We start from the raw sequence: 15,484 nt of genomic DNA, 5'->3' as shown, positions 1-15,484 counted from the left end.
GCTTTTTGTATTTTTGTACAGATAATCCTTGATTTACAGCAGTTCATTTAGTGACCATTCAAAGTTACAAGGGCACGGAAAAAAGTAACTTATGACCGTTTTTCAGACTTACGACCATTGTAGCATCCCCATGGTCATGAGTGGGCGGGCAAGGCAAAGCGCCCTATGACGTAAGTAACATTGCGTTGGCTACGCCCACCCAGCCAGTCATTAGGGCAGAGAAACGGTTGTTAAAAAATTTGCAGCCCGCCACTGTGTGCCCCTGATCCACAAGGATTCTTTTTAGTATATATCACAGAAATAAGAGGGCTGGTCTTCAAAATCACTGTTTTTATTAAACATCATAATTCAAAGGAAAAATAATGAGATCAGTGCAGTTGTTCTAAGACTAACAATTGGTGGCTTGCTATAAATCTGTTTACTGCAGTGAATTAATTAGGCAGTTTTAGATGAGAACTCCACCTTGTGTTTCCTAGTTGCGAACATCATCGTCATAATCACCATCGTAATATATTTTACAGAGGAGTCCTAAGTTCATAAGACAGAAGTTTCCAAACTTGGCAACTTTTAAGACTTGTGGACTTCAGCTTCCAGAATTCCCCAGCCAGCATGGAGTTTGGTGGACTTAGAAATGTAGGGTAGATAATGGTGGCCATATGGTACAATTTAACATTTCAGAGAACATTATGTAAGAAACATTTCCTGAGTTCTTATAGGTTCTTATAAGTTCATTCTTCATAGCATTTAGCATTCCTGCTAAACCTACAATAAAATTCTATGCACGTTTATTCTGAAAGAAGTTCCAGAGTAGAGCTTGGTCTCAGGTTACTGTGCTTAAAGTTGCAATTTTTATCTGTCCTATTATAATCCTTATTTCTTTTAATAGGGAAGTTGCACAAGACAAACTACAGTTTTTTGTGCATCAGAGTGAGAATGTAAATTATTTAATACTCCCAAAATAAATGGTCAGAGGAAAAATGACTGTATATTTCATCTTAAGCTTTCTTTTATTTTTCTTTGTGAATAGTGCCTGCTATAATATAATTGCCATTTTCTTTTAACTCGTACACCAAGATTTATATACTTCATTATTGTTTTAACAGAATTGCCTGTCTTATTCCTGCTCTGTATTTATAATTTTATTGTGCTATGCAAAATGCTACATTTGGCATGACTTTTTCTCCTATTTGAGGAGGTTAATTGGTATCTCAAATAGATCTACATTTCTACAACAGAAACTGTGGATTTTACAGAGAAGTTATAAATCACGACCTTATTTTGCTTTCAAGTAAAATGAATTTTTAGTCTTGGTTTGCAGTCCATGTGGTAAAAATATACTAGGATATAGAAATGCTTACCTAATCTTTTTATCAAATAGCTATCAATAAACACTTTATTTGAAAAAGAAATAACAGTTTTATTTGTTTAAGAGGTTAAAGAAGCATACAGTTTATAAACTATAGAAGTCAGCAAGTGTCTTACTGTTTTAATCCTCAGAAGGGGTGTATTTGTTTTAAGCCTGAAATATTTGAAATTTTATGCTTACATTGCCACCTGGCTGTTTACTAATCTCACAGTATGATCTTTACATGTTAATATGTAGTATTGCCTATTATTTGTCCCATAATCCTTCAAACCTTCTGAAAAACATGGCTCTATCTTTTTCCAAGCAAGAGGATAGTTACCGGTGTAATGTACCATAATTTCAAAATGTGTTTAGCTGTAGAAAGACCACTCCATGGAGGGAATAGTAAATTAAGTCTTCCAATTTTTTTTAGCTTTGGTGGGAAATTTTCTTATGAGGAACAATTAGTGCAAACCCCTCTCTTTACATAGCAGCCTTGTACCACAATTTTTTCTACAAAAGTTTGATTTGGATGTAGTATAACCATTTGGATAGAGATTCCTTTATTGCTATATAATACCTGACTTTGTTTGGAAATTTTATGAAATGTAAAGAGAACTCTGTGCTAGGGAGTTTTCTAAATGACATTCACAAATTTGATAATAGTTCCTTATGAACAGGAAATATCTCCTGTTAATGAAAGGAATAAAAGCAAAAAGAAGCTTTTGCTTAAAAAAGTGTTTGTTTTGCCTTGTCTACCTCAAACAAGCTACTAAACAAACTTCCAAAGTTTCATTTTCTCTTTGAAGTGAACTGCCAAATTGCTGTTCAATGCAGAATATAGTGTGTCTTCATCTAGCTGGCAAAAGAACTGTGTGCAGCTGCTGCAACTGAACTCATTCAGTTGAATACTGTGACTCAAGTCATCCTATTTATTTAATATCAGCAGAGGTGGAAGGAAGGCAAATACAGTATGGCTATTTCAAGGCCCTCTTTAAAAAAACACTTCAGCATGAGGATCGTCTAACTTTAAAAAAAAACAGATTTAATATAAGTATTTTTTTTAAAAAAAGTGTAAGATCGGTATTTTACATTTTGTTCCTACTTTGGTTTTTTTTTTTTTCAGATTATTCATTTTTTTTGTATTCATTTGTTAATCAAATGTAAATAGCTACGCATCTTACTAGAAGCAATTTTGGCAATACACAACAATAGCAATATATTCCATTCTTTATATTGTGAGATTTTATGCTATGGGTTTATACTCAGTGTCATTGAAACGAATGGTTTGTAGGAATAACTGTGTTAAGCCTTGACGAAGTAGGTGCTCCAAGCTACTAATACAGTGCCTCATTCTGTGAAAAGGGCTAATTGTAGTTTGTGTGAAATTACTGTTACAATTTATATCTACAATCAAAATAATTTCACTGAACGCATCTATATTGCTATACGTGAGAGTAGAAAGAATAATTATCAGATCAAACAGTTTTCTCCCTTTTTAAGTTTGCAACATTCATGTATACTTAATTATGCAGCTCCAGTTCATAACGCGGTAATACTCTATTTTATTTCACCTTCAGTTTTATGGATTCCCAGCTCTTCAAATCAGTATGTTTTCTCAAGCTGATAAAAGGTGGTTTTCCTTGTCGGTAAATGGAGATTGAATGTTGTTGTTTTCATATGTAGATTGCATTTGTTATCATATCAATGGCTTTTCTTTTCTATGGTAGGATTAGGTGGTGTCCTTTTTATGGAAAAGGGGACATACTTTCTGGAAGATTTTAGTATTATATGTTTCCTTTGATTTTTCTAAAAAATAGGAATAGTTCTTCAAAATATAGCATGCTAGCGTAGCACAGTAATTAAGGAATATTTGCTCACCCCCATTTCAGAGAAGCTTCATTTTGCCTTGACTCAGTAGATGGCAGCACCTGGATGGCTTTGTCTGGACTAGAAAGCTGAATAGGGCTAGTCTTAGTGAGTCCTTAGATGAGAAATTTCCAGGCATGTAGGGATGTTACTTAGACCATGAAGATGGGGGAATCTCTGGAAAGACAACAGTAAGTAATCTCTGCACTGCTATCAAGAAAATTACATGGATATTTCCATGAAGGCAAGGCTGAATTAAATGAAGATGACTGAAGGCTCCTGGACCATCCTGGCCAAAGGAAAGAGAAGGCTAAATGCAAAGTGTACAGGCTTCCTTCACGCAGCCAAAGAATAATTCAAATAAAGACAATATATAGAAACAGTTTTCTGCATGTCATGCATAGGAATCATTAATCAAAAGGCAAATTTGTTTTCATTTCATCTTGGTCCGAAAGGAGGGAATTGTATTTGGAAAATACAGATCCACAGGCATGCGTTCTCCGATTCCTTGTCAGTTGGGATTAATGGTGGTTGGTCCAAAGTATCAGGAAATCACTGTATTGCAGAAGGGATCTACCTTGCTTGAGGGTAAATTCCCATTTTCCAGCACAAAGGATGCAGTAGGACAATTACCCTTTCTGCACCCTCACAAAAGGACTGTTTGGCTTTAAAATGTAAATTAAATGAATATCTTCCCTTTTTGTACAACAAATTATCTGTTGAATTTAAGGGATCATGCTTTTGTCCCTGTGTCCTATTTTTGTACTTCATATGGATTCAGGATGGCTACTGTAAGAAACAGGATGCTTAATTTCCTAAGTCTAAAACCAGAAATACTCTTCTTTGGTTCTTAATCTAACTAGCAATGAGATGTGCATTCAGACCACATTCTTTCAAATACAAGAATTTCACAGATGGCTATTTATTAGAGGTCTGATATGAAAGCCGTAGTTCGAGTTTATAATTTTGTAACACATAATTAAGACAGCTCATTTTTGATTGTATAAATTGGAAAGATATTGTAGCTAGGAGAATAGAGCTATGTGAATCACTACAATTTACATTAATTTAAAAACTCCTTTTCTGAAAAAGTAATAAAAGAAGGATAAAAGTTTGGCTGTTATTAAATTTGGTGAGGGGGAGGTATTGAAAAGACTATTCCAAAGATGATTGTAAGAATGATAAAACTTTAGCTACATCTATCCTGAAGTATGAATTCATTATTAACAAAAATATATTAGTATTTTTTTCTTATACCAAACCAAGTAGGTTTTTATTATTATGGTGGTCGAACACTCAACCAGATGCATTTTTATCCACCTATCAAGATCTTCCCAAGGACTTGGGCTAGGCAGATCTTGCTATTTAATAATAATAAAGATATTGTAATTATGGATTTAGATTCACAGTTTCAGACTGGTGGAAACTTAACAATTCAAATAACCGAAGACCTAAGAATTATTACCTTTTGGTTATTAATTTTTAAGGTAGCATCTAAAAATATAAAAGTTTCTAAAAGTAGGGTATTTTTTGTAAAATCAGGGTGTTCAAGTTGGATAAATTCAACATTAAGGAAGTCCTTTAGGTATTTTTCTAGGGCTCCAATCACAATTGTATTTTTGTTCGGGAACTTAGACCTCTGAAAGTACAGGAAAGATAGGAGAATAAATATCAGTCTTTAACATATGGAAGTTGAAGGATAAAATAGAGAAGGCATGTTCTGCAGGACCAACTATTCTATACAACTTTTGGAAATCAAATTTGGGGTAAGATCAGGGGTGAAATCTAAAATTTGTTACTACCGGTTCTGTGGGCGTGGCATGGTGGGGGGCTAATGTGACTGGGTGGGCATGGCCAACTTTTTTTTAAAGCATTTTTTCTACAACCTTAAGAGGTTGCAGAAAAAAATGCTTTTAGAAGCCACTGATGATCAGCTGGGATCGCCAGAGGCTTTTAAAGGCATTTTTTTTCCCTACATGCAGAAAAAAATGCTTTTAGAAGCCTCTGACAATCCCAGCTGAACCGCGCGATCATCAGAGGCTTTTTTTTTAACTTTTAAAAGCATTTTTTCAGCCGAAGAAGTTGTAGAAAAAATGCTTTTAAAAGTAAAAAAGCAGCCTCTGATGATCGCGCGGCTCAGCTGGGCATGGGGGGGGGCAGGGATTTTTGCTACTGGTTCTCTGAACCACCCACCGCCATCACTACCGGATCAGGTGATCCGGTTCGAACTGGGAGCATTTCACCCCTGGGTAAGATGTTTTTGTCAGCTTACATGGACATAGGAAGTAAGTGGGTTTAGTTTGGTTCTGAAGAATACAGTGCTGTCAAACGTAATTACAGGTAGTCCTCGACTTACAACCATAATTGAGCCCAAAAGTTATGTTGCTAAGTGAGAAATTTGTTAAGTGAGTTTTGCCCCATTTTACTTTCTTGCCACAATTGTTAAGTGAATCCCTGTCATTGTTAAGTTAATAATACGATTGTTCAGTGAATCTGGTTTCCCCCTTGACTTTGCTTGTTAGAAGCTTGAAAAAGGGGATCACATGACCCTGGGACACTGCAGCTGTCATAAATGTGAGTCAGTTGTCAAGCATCTGAATGTAAATCACATGACATGGGGATGCTGCAACAGTCATAAGTGTGAAAAATGGTCATAAGTCACTTTTTTCATTGCCGTTGTAACTTCAAATGTTCACTAAATGAACTATTATAAGTTCATTTGTAGTTGGTTTGATATACTTCAGACTATAATTGGGTCAGTGAATGGGAGAACAAGACCAGAACCAACTGTGCTGCCATTCATGTGTTGGGAAAATAAAGCTTGAAGAGAAACAGCCAGAAGTGTGAAAGAAATTTGGGGAATTTTGAAAAAAAAAAAATTGTGTTGGTTATGTTTGGCTCATTAGCTATTTTATCTTAATTATTCAGCTTCAAGATGGAAATACTGTTGCATTGGAAATGAATCTCACCATATCGAAGATGTAAATCTAGAAGCAAAACATTTTAAACGTGTAGCATATTTAAGGAAACTTGCTTTATCTTTATCGTTCTTGTGACATTCTTTGCATTGTATGTGGGAGGTAAAAAAGAACTGATCCAGTTCTGAATTAACAGGCAAGAGTGAGTAGGAGCAGGAAGTGGCTGAAGATAGGTTGAGTAAAACTATTCCTGCAATGATCTGTTCAGTTTGGATGTTGCAATTGGGGGAGGATTCATTAGAACACTTATAAATATCTACAGGCAGCATCTGTGATAGAATCCCTATGGCCATTATTTAATTGTTTAAAAACAAGCAGATACTATCATTGTTTACATAATAAAAGTTGAGGAATTGATAGCCTTATAACCGGAAGAGAATACCAAGGAATTACTGTTTGGTTCAATACAGCACAGTTTTTTCTTGCATGTCAACATTTCTCTTCATATTGATATTACCTCAAACATGTAGGTAGTGATTGCCCCTAAATAACTTTAACTGGCTCACCTAATCTTCGCTATGGAAATGCTTGCTTTCTATGGTTTCAGGTGACTTCTATACGGCAAGAATATGAAACCAAACTGAAAGGTCTAATGCCATCATCTTTGCGACAAGAACTTGAAGACACAATTCTCTCACTAAAATCTCAGGTAAAGATTTTATGTTCCATTTGTCAGAATAGTACAGTAGCATGTAATCTAGGATTTGCTAGTTCAAACAGCTGACAAAAATATCCATAGCATGCTGGTATAAGCAATGGAGTTTGACAATTAATAGCTCATCATCTCTGCTTCTGGTTTTTTTTTTCTCCCTTAGCTAGTTCCAACCTTCACTCACTAGAGTTAGTTCTGTTTTTTCTCTGCACCAATATAAAGAGAGACGTTTAGCATTTTTGATCTCTTAAGTGATGAGGGTTCTAGCATTTGATATTTAAACATGAACATAATTTTTTAAATTTGATAGTTTTTGCATAAACATCTTTTGTTTTTCAAGCATGCATGGTTTCTGTAAAAAGACATTGATGCATTGGGGAGAATAATTTGTCATTGCTTACTATTGTCCATGCATGTAGCAATGGAGTGATACAGACCTGAGAAAGAGTGGGGCCCCAAATTGGGATTTGTGAAGTTACATTTTTCAGTCTGTTGTTGAACAAGCAAACATTCCAATACCGTGATGAACTAAGTCCTCTTCAAGCAAGAACGTTTAGGAGCCACTTGTTACTTGGAATAATTTTGCTATCCTGACATTCCTTTAATACCAAGGGTTTTTAGAACAAGAACAAGTGGATGAATGAGTATTTGTTAAATCAATTCACACTTCATAAGGTAATCATCAATAAAAGTTTTCTTTTGCAGTAAATATATTTAGTAAAATAATAGCATTACAGAAAACTATATGAACCGGTCATCTGTAACTTCCTATAATTACTAAGACATTGATAGGAACCCAACTAAAATCAAAGACTAGAAAACCTCCAGTAGTTACATTTTTCCAATTCATATAGTCTCAAATAGGGTTGTTGTTACTTCTTTTTTCATCTGGAAATGGTGCACTTGGATTTGTCACCTTGTAATGCTATTTCTAAAGGAATTGCCCTGGCAAATCATGTTCCCTCTTGATAATGGCAGGTACTTTATGGGTGTTGCTGATACTACCACTGATTTTGAGAAGGAATTCCTGCTGGTGCTCAGGTTCATCCAGTGTTGCCATTACAAATAACAAAAGGGAAGAATGGATTATCTAGGAAATTAGTTAATAATATATGTGACTTATGACTGGCATGCAAATTTAACATTATTAACAACTGAAAAATCGCCAGCTTCCAGTGAAGTGAATTTGAGGTTGAAATTTGATTTCAGTCTTCAAAGCTTCTGCTAGCATACATAACATTTCAAAGGAGTAAAAGTAACTCCAGACTTTTAAAAGTGAGTGCTCATATACAAAGCATAGCTCGCAGCTGCCTGTGCAGTGAACTACAATATCCAGCTACAGGCTGTTCTCTTAACAGCTTCTGAAGCACAGGTGTCTTCTTTGAAAATTGTTGAAATTCCTGTTTCAAAAACATCAGCCAGAAAGAACAGTGGAATCCTTGCACCTGTCAGGGCTGTGAATTGTTCCAGAGGAATGAGAGGGCTTGGTTAGGTAAAAACACCAACAGAGCAGCAGTAATAACGAACAAATAGGAAATATTCACTTCTCAAACAAAGCTTTGCTTATATTTAAAATATGCTGGCTGCCTCCAGCTCCTCAATTTTGAGGCTTTTCACTGTGTTCTTTGTCTTCTATCCTAGCACTTTGCTAATGAACTTTTATAGCATGCTTATAACTTTACTTTCCGAACAAAGAGTTTTTGACCACCCTTCAAAAGTAGAATCTTATGTTTGTGTCTCACAAAGACATGTGTAATCCATTAATGTTGATGCTTAAATTGCAGAATTCGGTATTCTTATGCTAGTGTTCAGTTTTGAAATCTTCGCATTTCTTGTAAACAAAATTTAGGTATTTCATTTTTTTCCCCAAAATGTGTAATACCACATGAACATAGAACATGGACTGTATTCTCAGAAGATTAAATGCACTTGATCCCTATTTAGGCTGTTTGACATTGGGACACCAATCCCTAGATTATCAGGCCATAAACAGGGCTTAAGCAATATATCTGAGGAACTGCAAGCTGATATATTCATAAGTCTGTTATATACTAGAAGCTCTTCAGTCACAACAGCTGTATTTTCTAGGTAAATTTTTTACGAAAAAGAGCATCAATTCTACAAGATGAACTGAGCACATATCGCACCAGAAGGTAAGATAGTATCTTCTACTATGATTGTTAGCTTGCTTTTAGTAAGCACAACCATTTCAAAAAGTTGTGCATCTATAATTTTGCAGTTTAGTAGGTCTAGAACAGCTGGCGGGTACAAGTCTGATCTGGGCCTTGATTTAACACACCTGAGACACTGGCTCAATTTATGGTTACAGGGCTATGAAGTGTCGCCATCTTTTGAGATAAAAGTACAACGATACAATTTATAATCTTCAAGATTGTATCTTTAAAGCCCAAGATCTTTACCCTCCTTGGCTTTTTTTAGATTGTTCTCCTGTTATGCAAAAATATGCACAAATGTTGCAATAATAGCTCAAAGGTGCTTTGTACTCTTTGAAAAGAATGACTCACAAGAGTGGTTATGTCACTTCAAAATGATGTCACTGCTTTCTTTTCCTTTTCTTTTTTGCAAATTAAGAAGAGTTTTGACTTCTGCAACATTTCTGTAGGGATATAAGATATGTAAATACCACTTAATTAAACTGATAGAAGGCATGACTCTAATTTAAAGCTAGATCACTTCTACTGAGTAGGCCTTTCCAGAGACTTTTGCCACACTTCAATTGTGTTGCAAGATCTGTGCATAAAAACTCTGGTCCAGTTTAAACTTGAATATTTAAAACATTGTAGTTTATAGCCCTGGGATTTCCTGTTAGTCTCTCATCTAAGTACTACTGGTAAGCGTTTTGATCAGGATCAGTCGAGGTCACATAAGTGCTGCCACCTGCTCTGATGAAACTTCAGATCTCAACTCCATAATCTGCTTTCTGGTCTTCAATTGTTCTCTTCCTGGTAACCATAGTTTCCCAATTGAAACCATAATTGAAAATTATTCTGAATTAATCCAAGAAGTCTTTCATTTTAGTACTTAATATCTGTGTAGTGGGGCATTGTTTCCAGAAAGTGAGAAAGAATCTAAAAGATGTTAGGATTGTCTGTTGTACAAAATAAATGGATAATTGATGAGAATATTTTATTCTTTAGGTAATTACTGAAGGTGATGGTTTGATTCAAGTATCGGATGGATTTCTTTCAGCAGGTTTGAAGATTTGGATCTTTTGAATTAATCTGGGAGATCAGTGATTGTTCTTTAAAATTAGATTGTGTAATTAAGGAATAAAAGTACACCCTTATTCATTACAGTATTTTAAGTTACTACACATTTGAATCATTTTACCATAAAAAAGATTCTATGTTTTTGATATATTCACTACCTGACATAATTTTGTTTGCTTACATTGCTTTTGTCCCTTGTTTCATAATGCAGTTTTTTTAAATACATGCTAAAATCAAGTCCTTATTATATTCTATTGGCCAAAACATGTTAAAACCTATATGGTATTGCTTCATGTTCATATGTTACATTATTAAAATATTTTTGTACATTTTTGTTTCAATATTATTTCTGTTTTCAACATCTTATTTACTGGAAAGGGTATCTGCAGCAAAGTATAAACGTTTTCAAAATTATTTTGTTGCAGTTTGTATGGCAGGATACACCTTTTACGTCTGCTGATTGTGCATATTGTTTTGGCTGCTCAGTTTGAATATGAGTAGTAAGAATATATATTTTATTCTGGAATGGGTCACTTCGCAATAATGTGGTATAGCATGACAGCTAAGACTGTTTCACAGAGTGGACAGTGAATTCTTTCTCTTGATCTCCCTCTTTAGTATATAATTATATGGTTTGTTTCCTTGTGCCATTCCCATTTAGTGTACTTTTGCTATTTCCAATGTCCTGCATAGTCATTAATTATCTGATGTGATTAGGAAATAACAAGCCCAAAAAGAACTATTAATATTTCCATTACAAGGGACTAATTGCATGATTGCATATTTCCACGAGGCCCCCGCATCTTCTGAAATTAAGTGAGAAAAGGCCACATTTACTCAATTTTAAAATCTAATGCTTACGTGAGTGATAAAAGAAAATATTATATTAAATAACAGCCTGCTTCTGAATACATGATATTGACTCTAAGAAGGAATTTATATAGCCCTCCAACATATATAGATGTGGTAATTAGACTCTTTTGTCTCTCATGTCTGGAGTAACTCTGTGTCCAAATATTAAAATACCGAATTTTTGATTACCAAGTATTTTGACAAGAAGATTTGAAGGATAGTTCTTCTGAAAAACAGTAATTATAATATTTTTAGTGCATTTGGCATTCTTACATGTTCAGAGTACTTCAGGTGCCTTGTCTAGTTGTCTTTCCTACGATCCTATAAAGTGAATGACAATTGTTATATCCTGTTTTGCAGAAGGGGAATAAAGGAAATTTTGCTTAAGATCACGTCATTTGTTAATGGCAGAAGAGAGTTTCACATCAGGAACTCCCTGATTTATGAATTACAGTTATAAGTTTATTAATATTTTCACTTACTAAGACTGCCTATGGCATGTGCTAATTTCAGAAAGTGCAGTGGAAGTTAAAGACTGCTTTGCATATTAATTCTTCAATAGTAGTTCTATTGGTGACTTCCTTATCTTCTGCAACTGAGTTTCCCTTATTGCCAGCTATACTCACTGCAGAATTGAATGAGCATACAGATAGTCTTCAACTTACAGCCACAACTGAGCCCAAAATTTCAGTTGTTAAGTGAGCTTTGCCCCATTTTACGATCTTCCTTGCCACAGTTGTTAAGTGAATCCCTGCAGTTGTTAAATTAGTAATATGGTTGTTAAGTGAATCCGGCTTCCTCATTGGCTTTGTTTGTCAGAAAGTTGCAAAAGATGATCACATGACCCCAGGACAATTTAACTACCATTGCCAAGCATCTATATTTTGAACACATGACCACAGGGAAGCTGTAAAGGTTATAAGTGTGAAAAACAGTCATAAATCGCTTTTTTCAGTGCTGTTGTAACTTTGAATAGTCACTAAACGAACTGTTGTAAGACGAGGACTACCTGTACCTATAATGTAGGATCAAGGATTCACATTTCAGGCACTCCCAAACATGAAGGAAAGCCCTACTAAGAACATGACCCCAGAATAAGAATTCTAGGACTTCCGGTTTGGCGTCGCGGCGAGACAGTCAGGGAATTAGCAGGCTCTGATGAGCTCCGCGAAAACCCGGACTGACTAACCGCTGCCGATGGGTCTGCGGACCAGAACCGTCCTGTAGGGACAGGGAAGAAGGAGAGGCACCTCAGAAGATCAAGAGGAACAGGCAAGTTCCTTGAAGGTCAGAGGAAACTCTCTATGACAGGGTGGCGGGGGATAGCAGCCATTGCGGCTGCCACGAAGCTGGGCTACCGGATTAAGCATTGAGCAGGTGTGATGAATGGAACGGAGTTTTTGGAAGCCGGGTGAGTGACAGCCAACTCATGGTTTGAAATAACAATAAGGAAAACATCTTTGTAACTTTAAGACCCCTAGTGATGAAACAGCGGCTAATGAGCAGGATGAGGAGAAAAGAAGATTCTAAAGCATAATTTTAAAGGGATAAAAACCCGATGGAAAATTTATTTTATTTTATTTTATTCAATTTACATACCGCCCTATTCCTGAAGGACTCAGGGCGGTGAATAGGCACAAGATAAAAATACATCATACAAAAGTTAAAAAGCCAATTAAAAGTACATTAAATAATTTTGGCCCAAAAACGAATTTAAAAACACCCAATTTATATAAAACTAAAATTAAAAGGGAGAGTCAAGCCAGTCCAGCCTGCTGGAATAAAAATGTTTTGAGGGCAGAAAGTGCGTAAATCTGGGATCCTCCGTATCTCCAGGGAGAGCTCATTCCAGATGGCAGGCGCCCCCACAGAGAAGGCTCTCCCCCTGGGGATCGCCAGTCGACACTGTTTGGCCGACGGCACCCTGAGGAGCCCCTCTGTATGGGAGCGTACTGGTCGGTGAGAGGCTATTGGTGGCAGAAGGCGGTCTCATAAGTATCCTGGTCCTAAGCCGTGGAGCGCTCTAAAGGTGGTGACCAAAACCTTGAAGCGCACCGGAAGACCACCGGGAGCCAGTGCAGCTCGTGCAGGAGGGGAGTGACATGGGAGCGCCACGTCGCTCCCATAACCACCCGCGCAGCTGCATTCTGGACCAGCTGGAGCCTCCGGGTGCTCCTCAAGGGGAGCCCCATATAGAGAGCATTACAGTAGTCCAGGCGTGAGGTGACAAGGGCGTGAGTGACCATACGTAACGAGTCCCGATCCAGAAAGGAACTCAACTGGCAAATCAGGCGGACCTGATAAAAAGGTCCAATTCCAATTGACTTTGGAATAAAACTATTTGGAAATTTTAAATAACTAGAGAAATTGCCCCAAGAGTGGTTAAAGGATCAGAAATAAATAAATAGATCCTTTCTTTTTCCTTTCTTTTTCGAATTTCAAGAAAAACAAAGAGAATGGATAATAAGCTTTAAAATAGAAGTGTCGTATAAATGAAAGAAAAAAGAAAAAAGAAATGAAAAGAGTTGTGTAAATTTGGACTGGACTACAAACTGATTTGATATTTTTAAAAGCTAAAAAGAAAAAGAGAAACTAAATAAGATTGTTGATGCAGATTGAAACAAAATGAATACTTGTTTGACAATTGGTAATTGTGGATTGCAGAGAGACACCTTCAGGAGTAAAAAGGAATAATTGCAACTTGATCTTTGTTTTGGGAAATTGTGAACTTTACAGATAAAATGCTGTGAGAACTTTTGGGGGAGGATTTCTTCGTCTGCAAGCGGCTCGACTTTGAAGCGGAAAAAAAGAATTCTAACCACTATGAACAAGCAAGCAAGGACTATTAAATTAAAGGTTTAAATGCAATTTAGGCATCAATAGCTATAAATCAGGGATCCAGTTCACGGCCCTGGATGTATCGTAAACTTTTAACATCATTATTTGATTTTATATTATAAAACTATATTATATATTTTTATATGTGGCCCAAGATAATTCTTCTTCACTCGGTGTGGCCCAAGGAAGCCAAAAAGTTGGGCACCCATTCAATAAATGATAATGATTTATTCTATACTGTTTCATAGAAAACATGTGTTCCTTTGTTTCCTTAACTATAGTATAGCCTGCCTTTTAATATTTCTAACTTTGAATTAAGGGTGAACCTACCTCAATGCAGATGCAGGATGACATTTTGTAGGATACAGTTTAGAGTTTATCATTTAGAGATTTTTGAAGAATTCCTGCTTTCTCCAGCTTCAGGAAGCTTGTGGGTTAAAGATATAAACTGAAGCTACAGCATAGGCATTTTGAAGACCAAGGGCATGTGATGCTGGAGATGACCAGGCTGAGCCCGAGGGTGGGTTCAAACACATCATCAGTTTGGAGTCTCTACACCCCCATAAAAGACCTAAGTCCAGCCCCCCCTGAAGTCCATTGACCTTTATCTAGCATCCATTTGCCTTGTAGTTCAGATTCTTGTGTGTAGGTAGCATGAAATAAATTTGTAGAACTTTGGAACTGTATCCTGACTTCTGAAATCAGCAGAGATTAAAAATCTAAGGATGAGTTAAGCAAACCAAAACTTCTACTCAATATTTAAATGAGAAGCTAGGGCAGTTGTTGAGGATTGTTGAGGACTTAAGTAAGAGAAAAGACAGGGACATTCCCAAGGCCATCAAATGTGCTAAAATGCCTCAAACAACAGTCAAAACCATGTAAACTTGTAGCCTGTGGATTAGTTCATCTAATTTATGCCAACCTCAATCTGCCACAATCATGTATGCCTACCTCTGCCTTAAGGTACCTCTTATTATTATTAATGTACACATATGCACACTTTTATAATTAGGTATCATAAATTTAATCCCATTATCTTCACACCCCTAATAATAGGCCAGATCCTCCATTACATTCTGGCTGTTGAAGGGTTTCAAGAATAGATTATTTAGTTCTGAATAATTTTTCTTTCCTGGAAAAGTAATTGCTATAGTGGATGTTATCTATACTTTTAGTGATTTTCATATTATTTTCCTGTTCATGTTTATATACAATATATTGGTTGAAATACCCAACTTCTTTTTTGGATATGTAATGTATATTGATGGCTTAATTATAAGATGGGGGTGTGGGTTTATTTTTTTGCCTCCTGCAGCAGAACTGATGGACTGTTTTTATTAGTTGTCCAACTCTCTTAAAAAAACAACTTTATTAGTTCATGCTCTGTTCAGACTTGCCCTTGGTAAATAAGGTTCTAACACTGACAGAAAGAAAATACTTGTGATTGCTTTAATAACTAGGAAAGGTTACACTAAAAATATAGGGCATCCTTGATGCTAAGTAGTTCTAACACATCATACAGAAAGAGTATGGATTCTTTTTTAAAATACTGCTCTGCCTTTTGAAATCTCAATATGCCAAAGGCACCAGCATCAGATCTGGTTTTGAAAGGGGGGAAAAAAGGCACTAAGAACACCAAGCAGTAGGTGAAAAGATTTTGGAACACAAGGTCATTTTAATTCATACTTTTCTCTTTTATAAAGTCTCAGCTTTGATATTT

The 15,484-nt window shown here is 36.1% G+C and overlaps 1 protein-coding gene across 1 annotated transcript in view; it reads left to right on the top strand.

Annotated features, from left to right (window-relative positions):
* CEP112 (centrosomal protein 112) overlaps positions 1–9,001 on the top strand; it is a 276,604-nt gene extending 267,603 nt beyond the window's left edge. The window contains exons 25-26 of the mRNA XM_070934742.1: positions 6,740–6,841; positions 8,933–9,001. Of these exons, the coding sequence (XP_070790843.1) occupies positions 6,740–6,841; positions 8,933–9,001 (171 nt within the window). The remainder of the gene's footprint in view (positions 1–6,739; positions 6,842–8,932) is intronic.
* The last annotated feature ends 6,483 nt before the right edge of the window (positions 9,002–15,484 follow it).

Source organism: Pituophis catenifer, unplaced genomic scaffold, assembly GCF_029215685.1.
Source record: "Pituophis catenifer annectens isolate HBS135680 unplaced genomic scaffold, rPitCat1.0.hap2 SCAF_2, whole genome shotgun sequence".
Lineage (NCBI taxonomy): Eukaryota > Metazoa > Chordata > Lepidosauria > Squamata > Colubridae > Pituophis > Pituophis catenifer.
The sequence above is the reverse complement of the archived record's forward strand: the minus strand, read 5'-3'. Positions and strand labels throughout refer to the sequence as shown.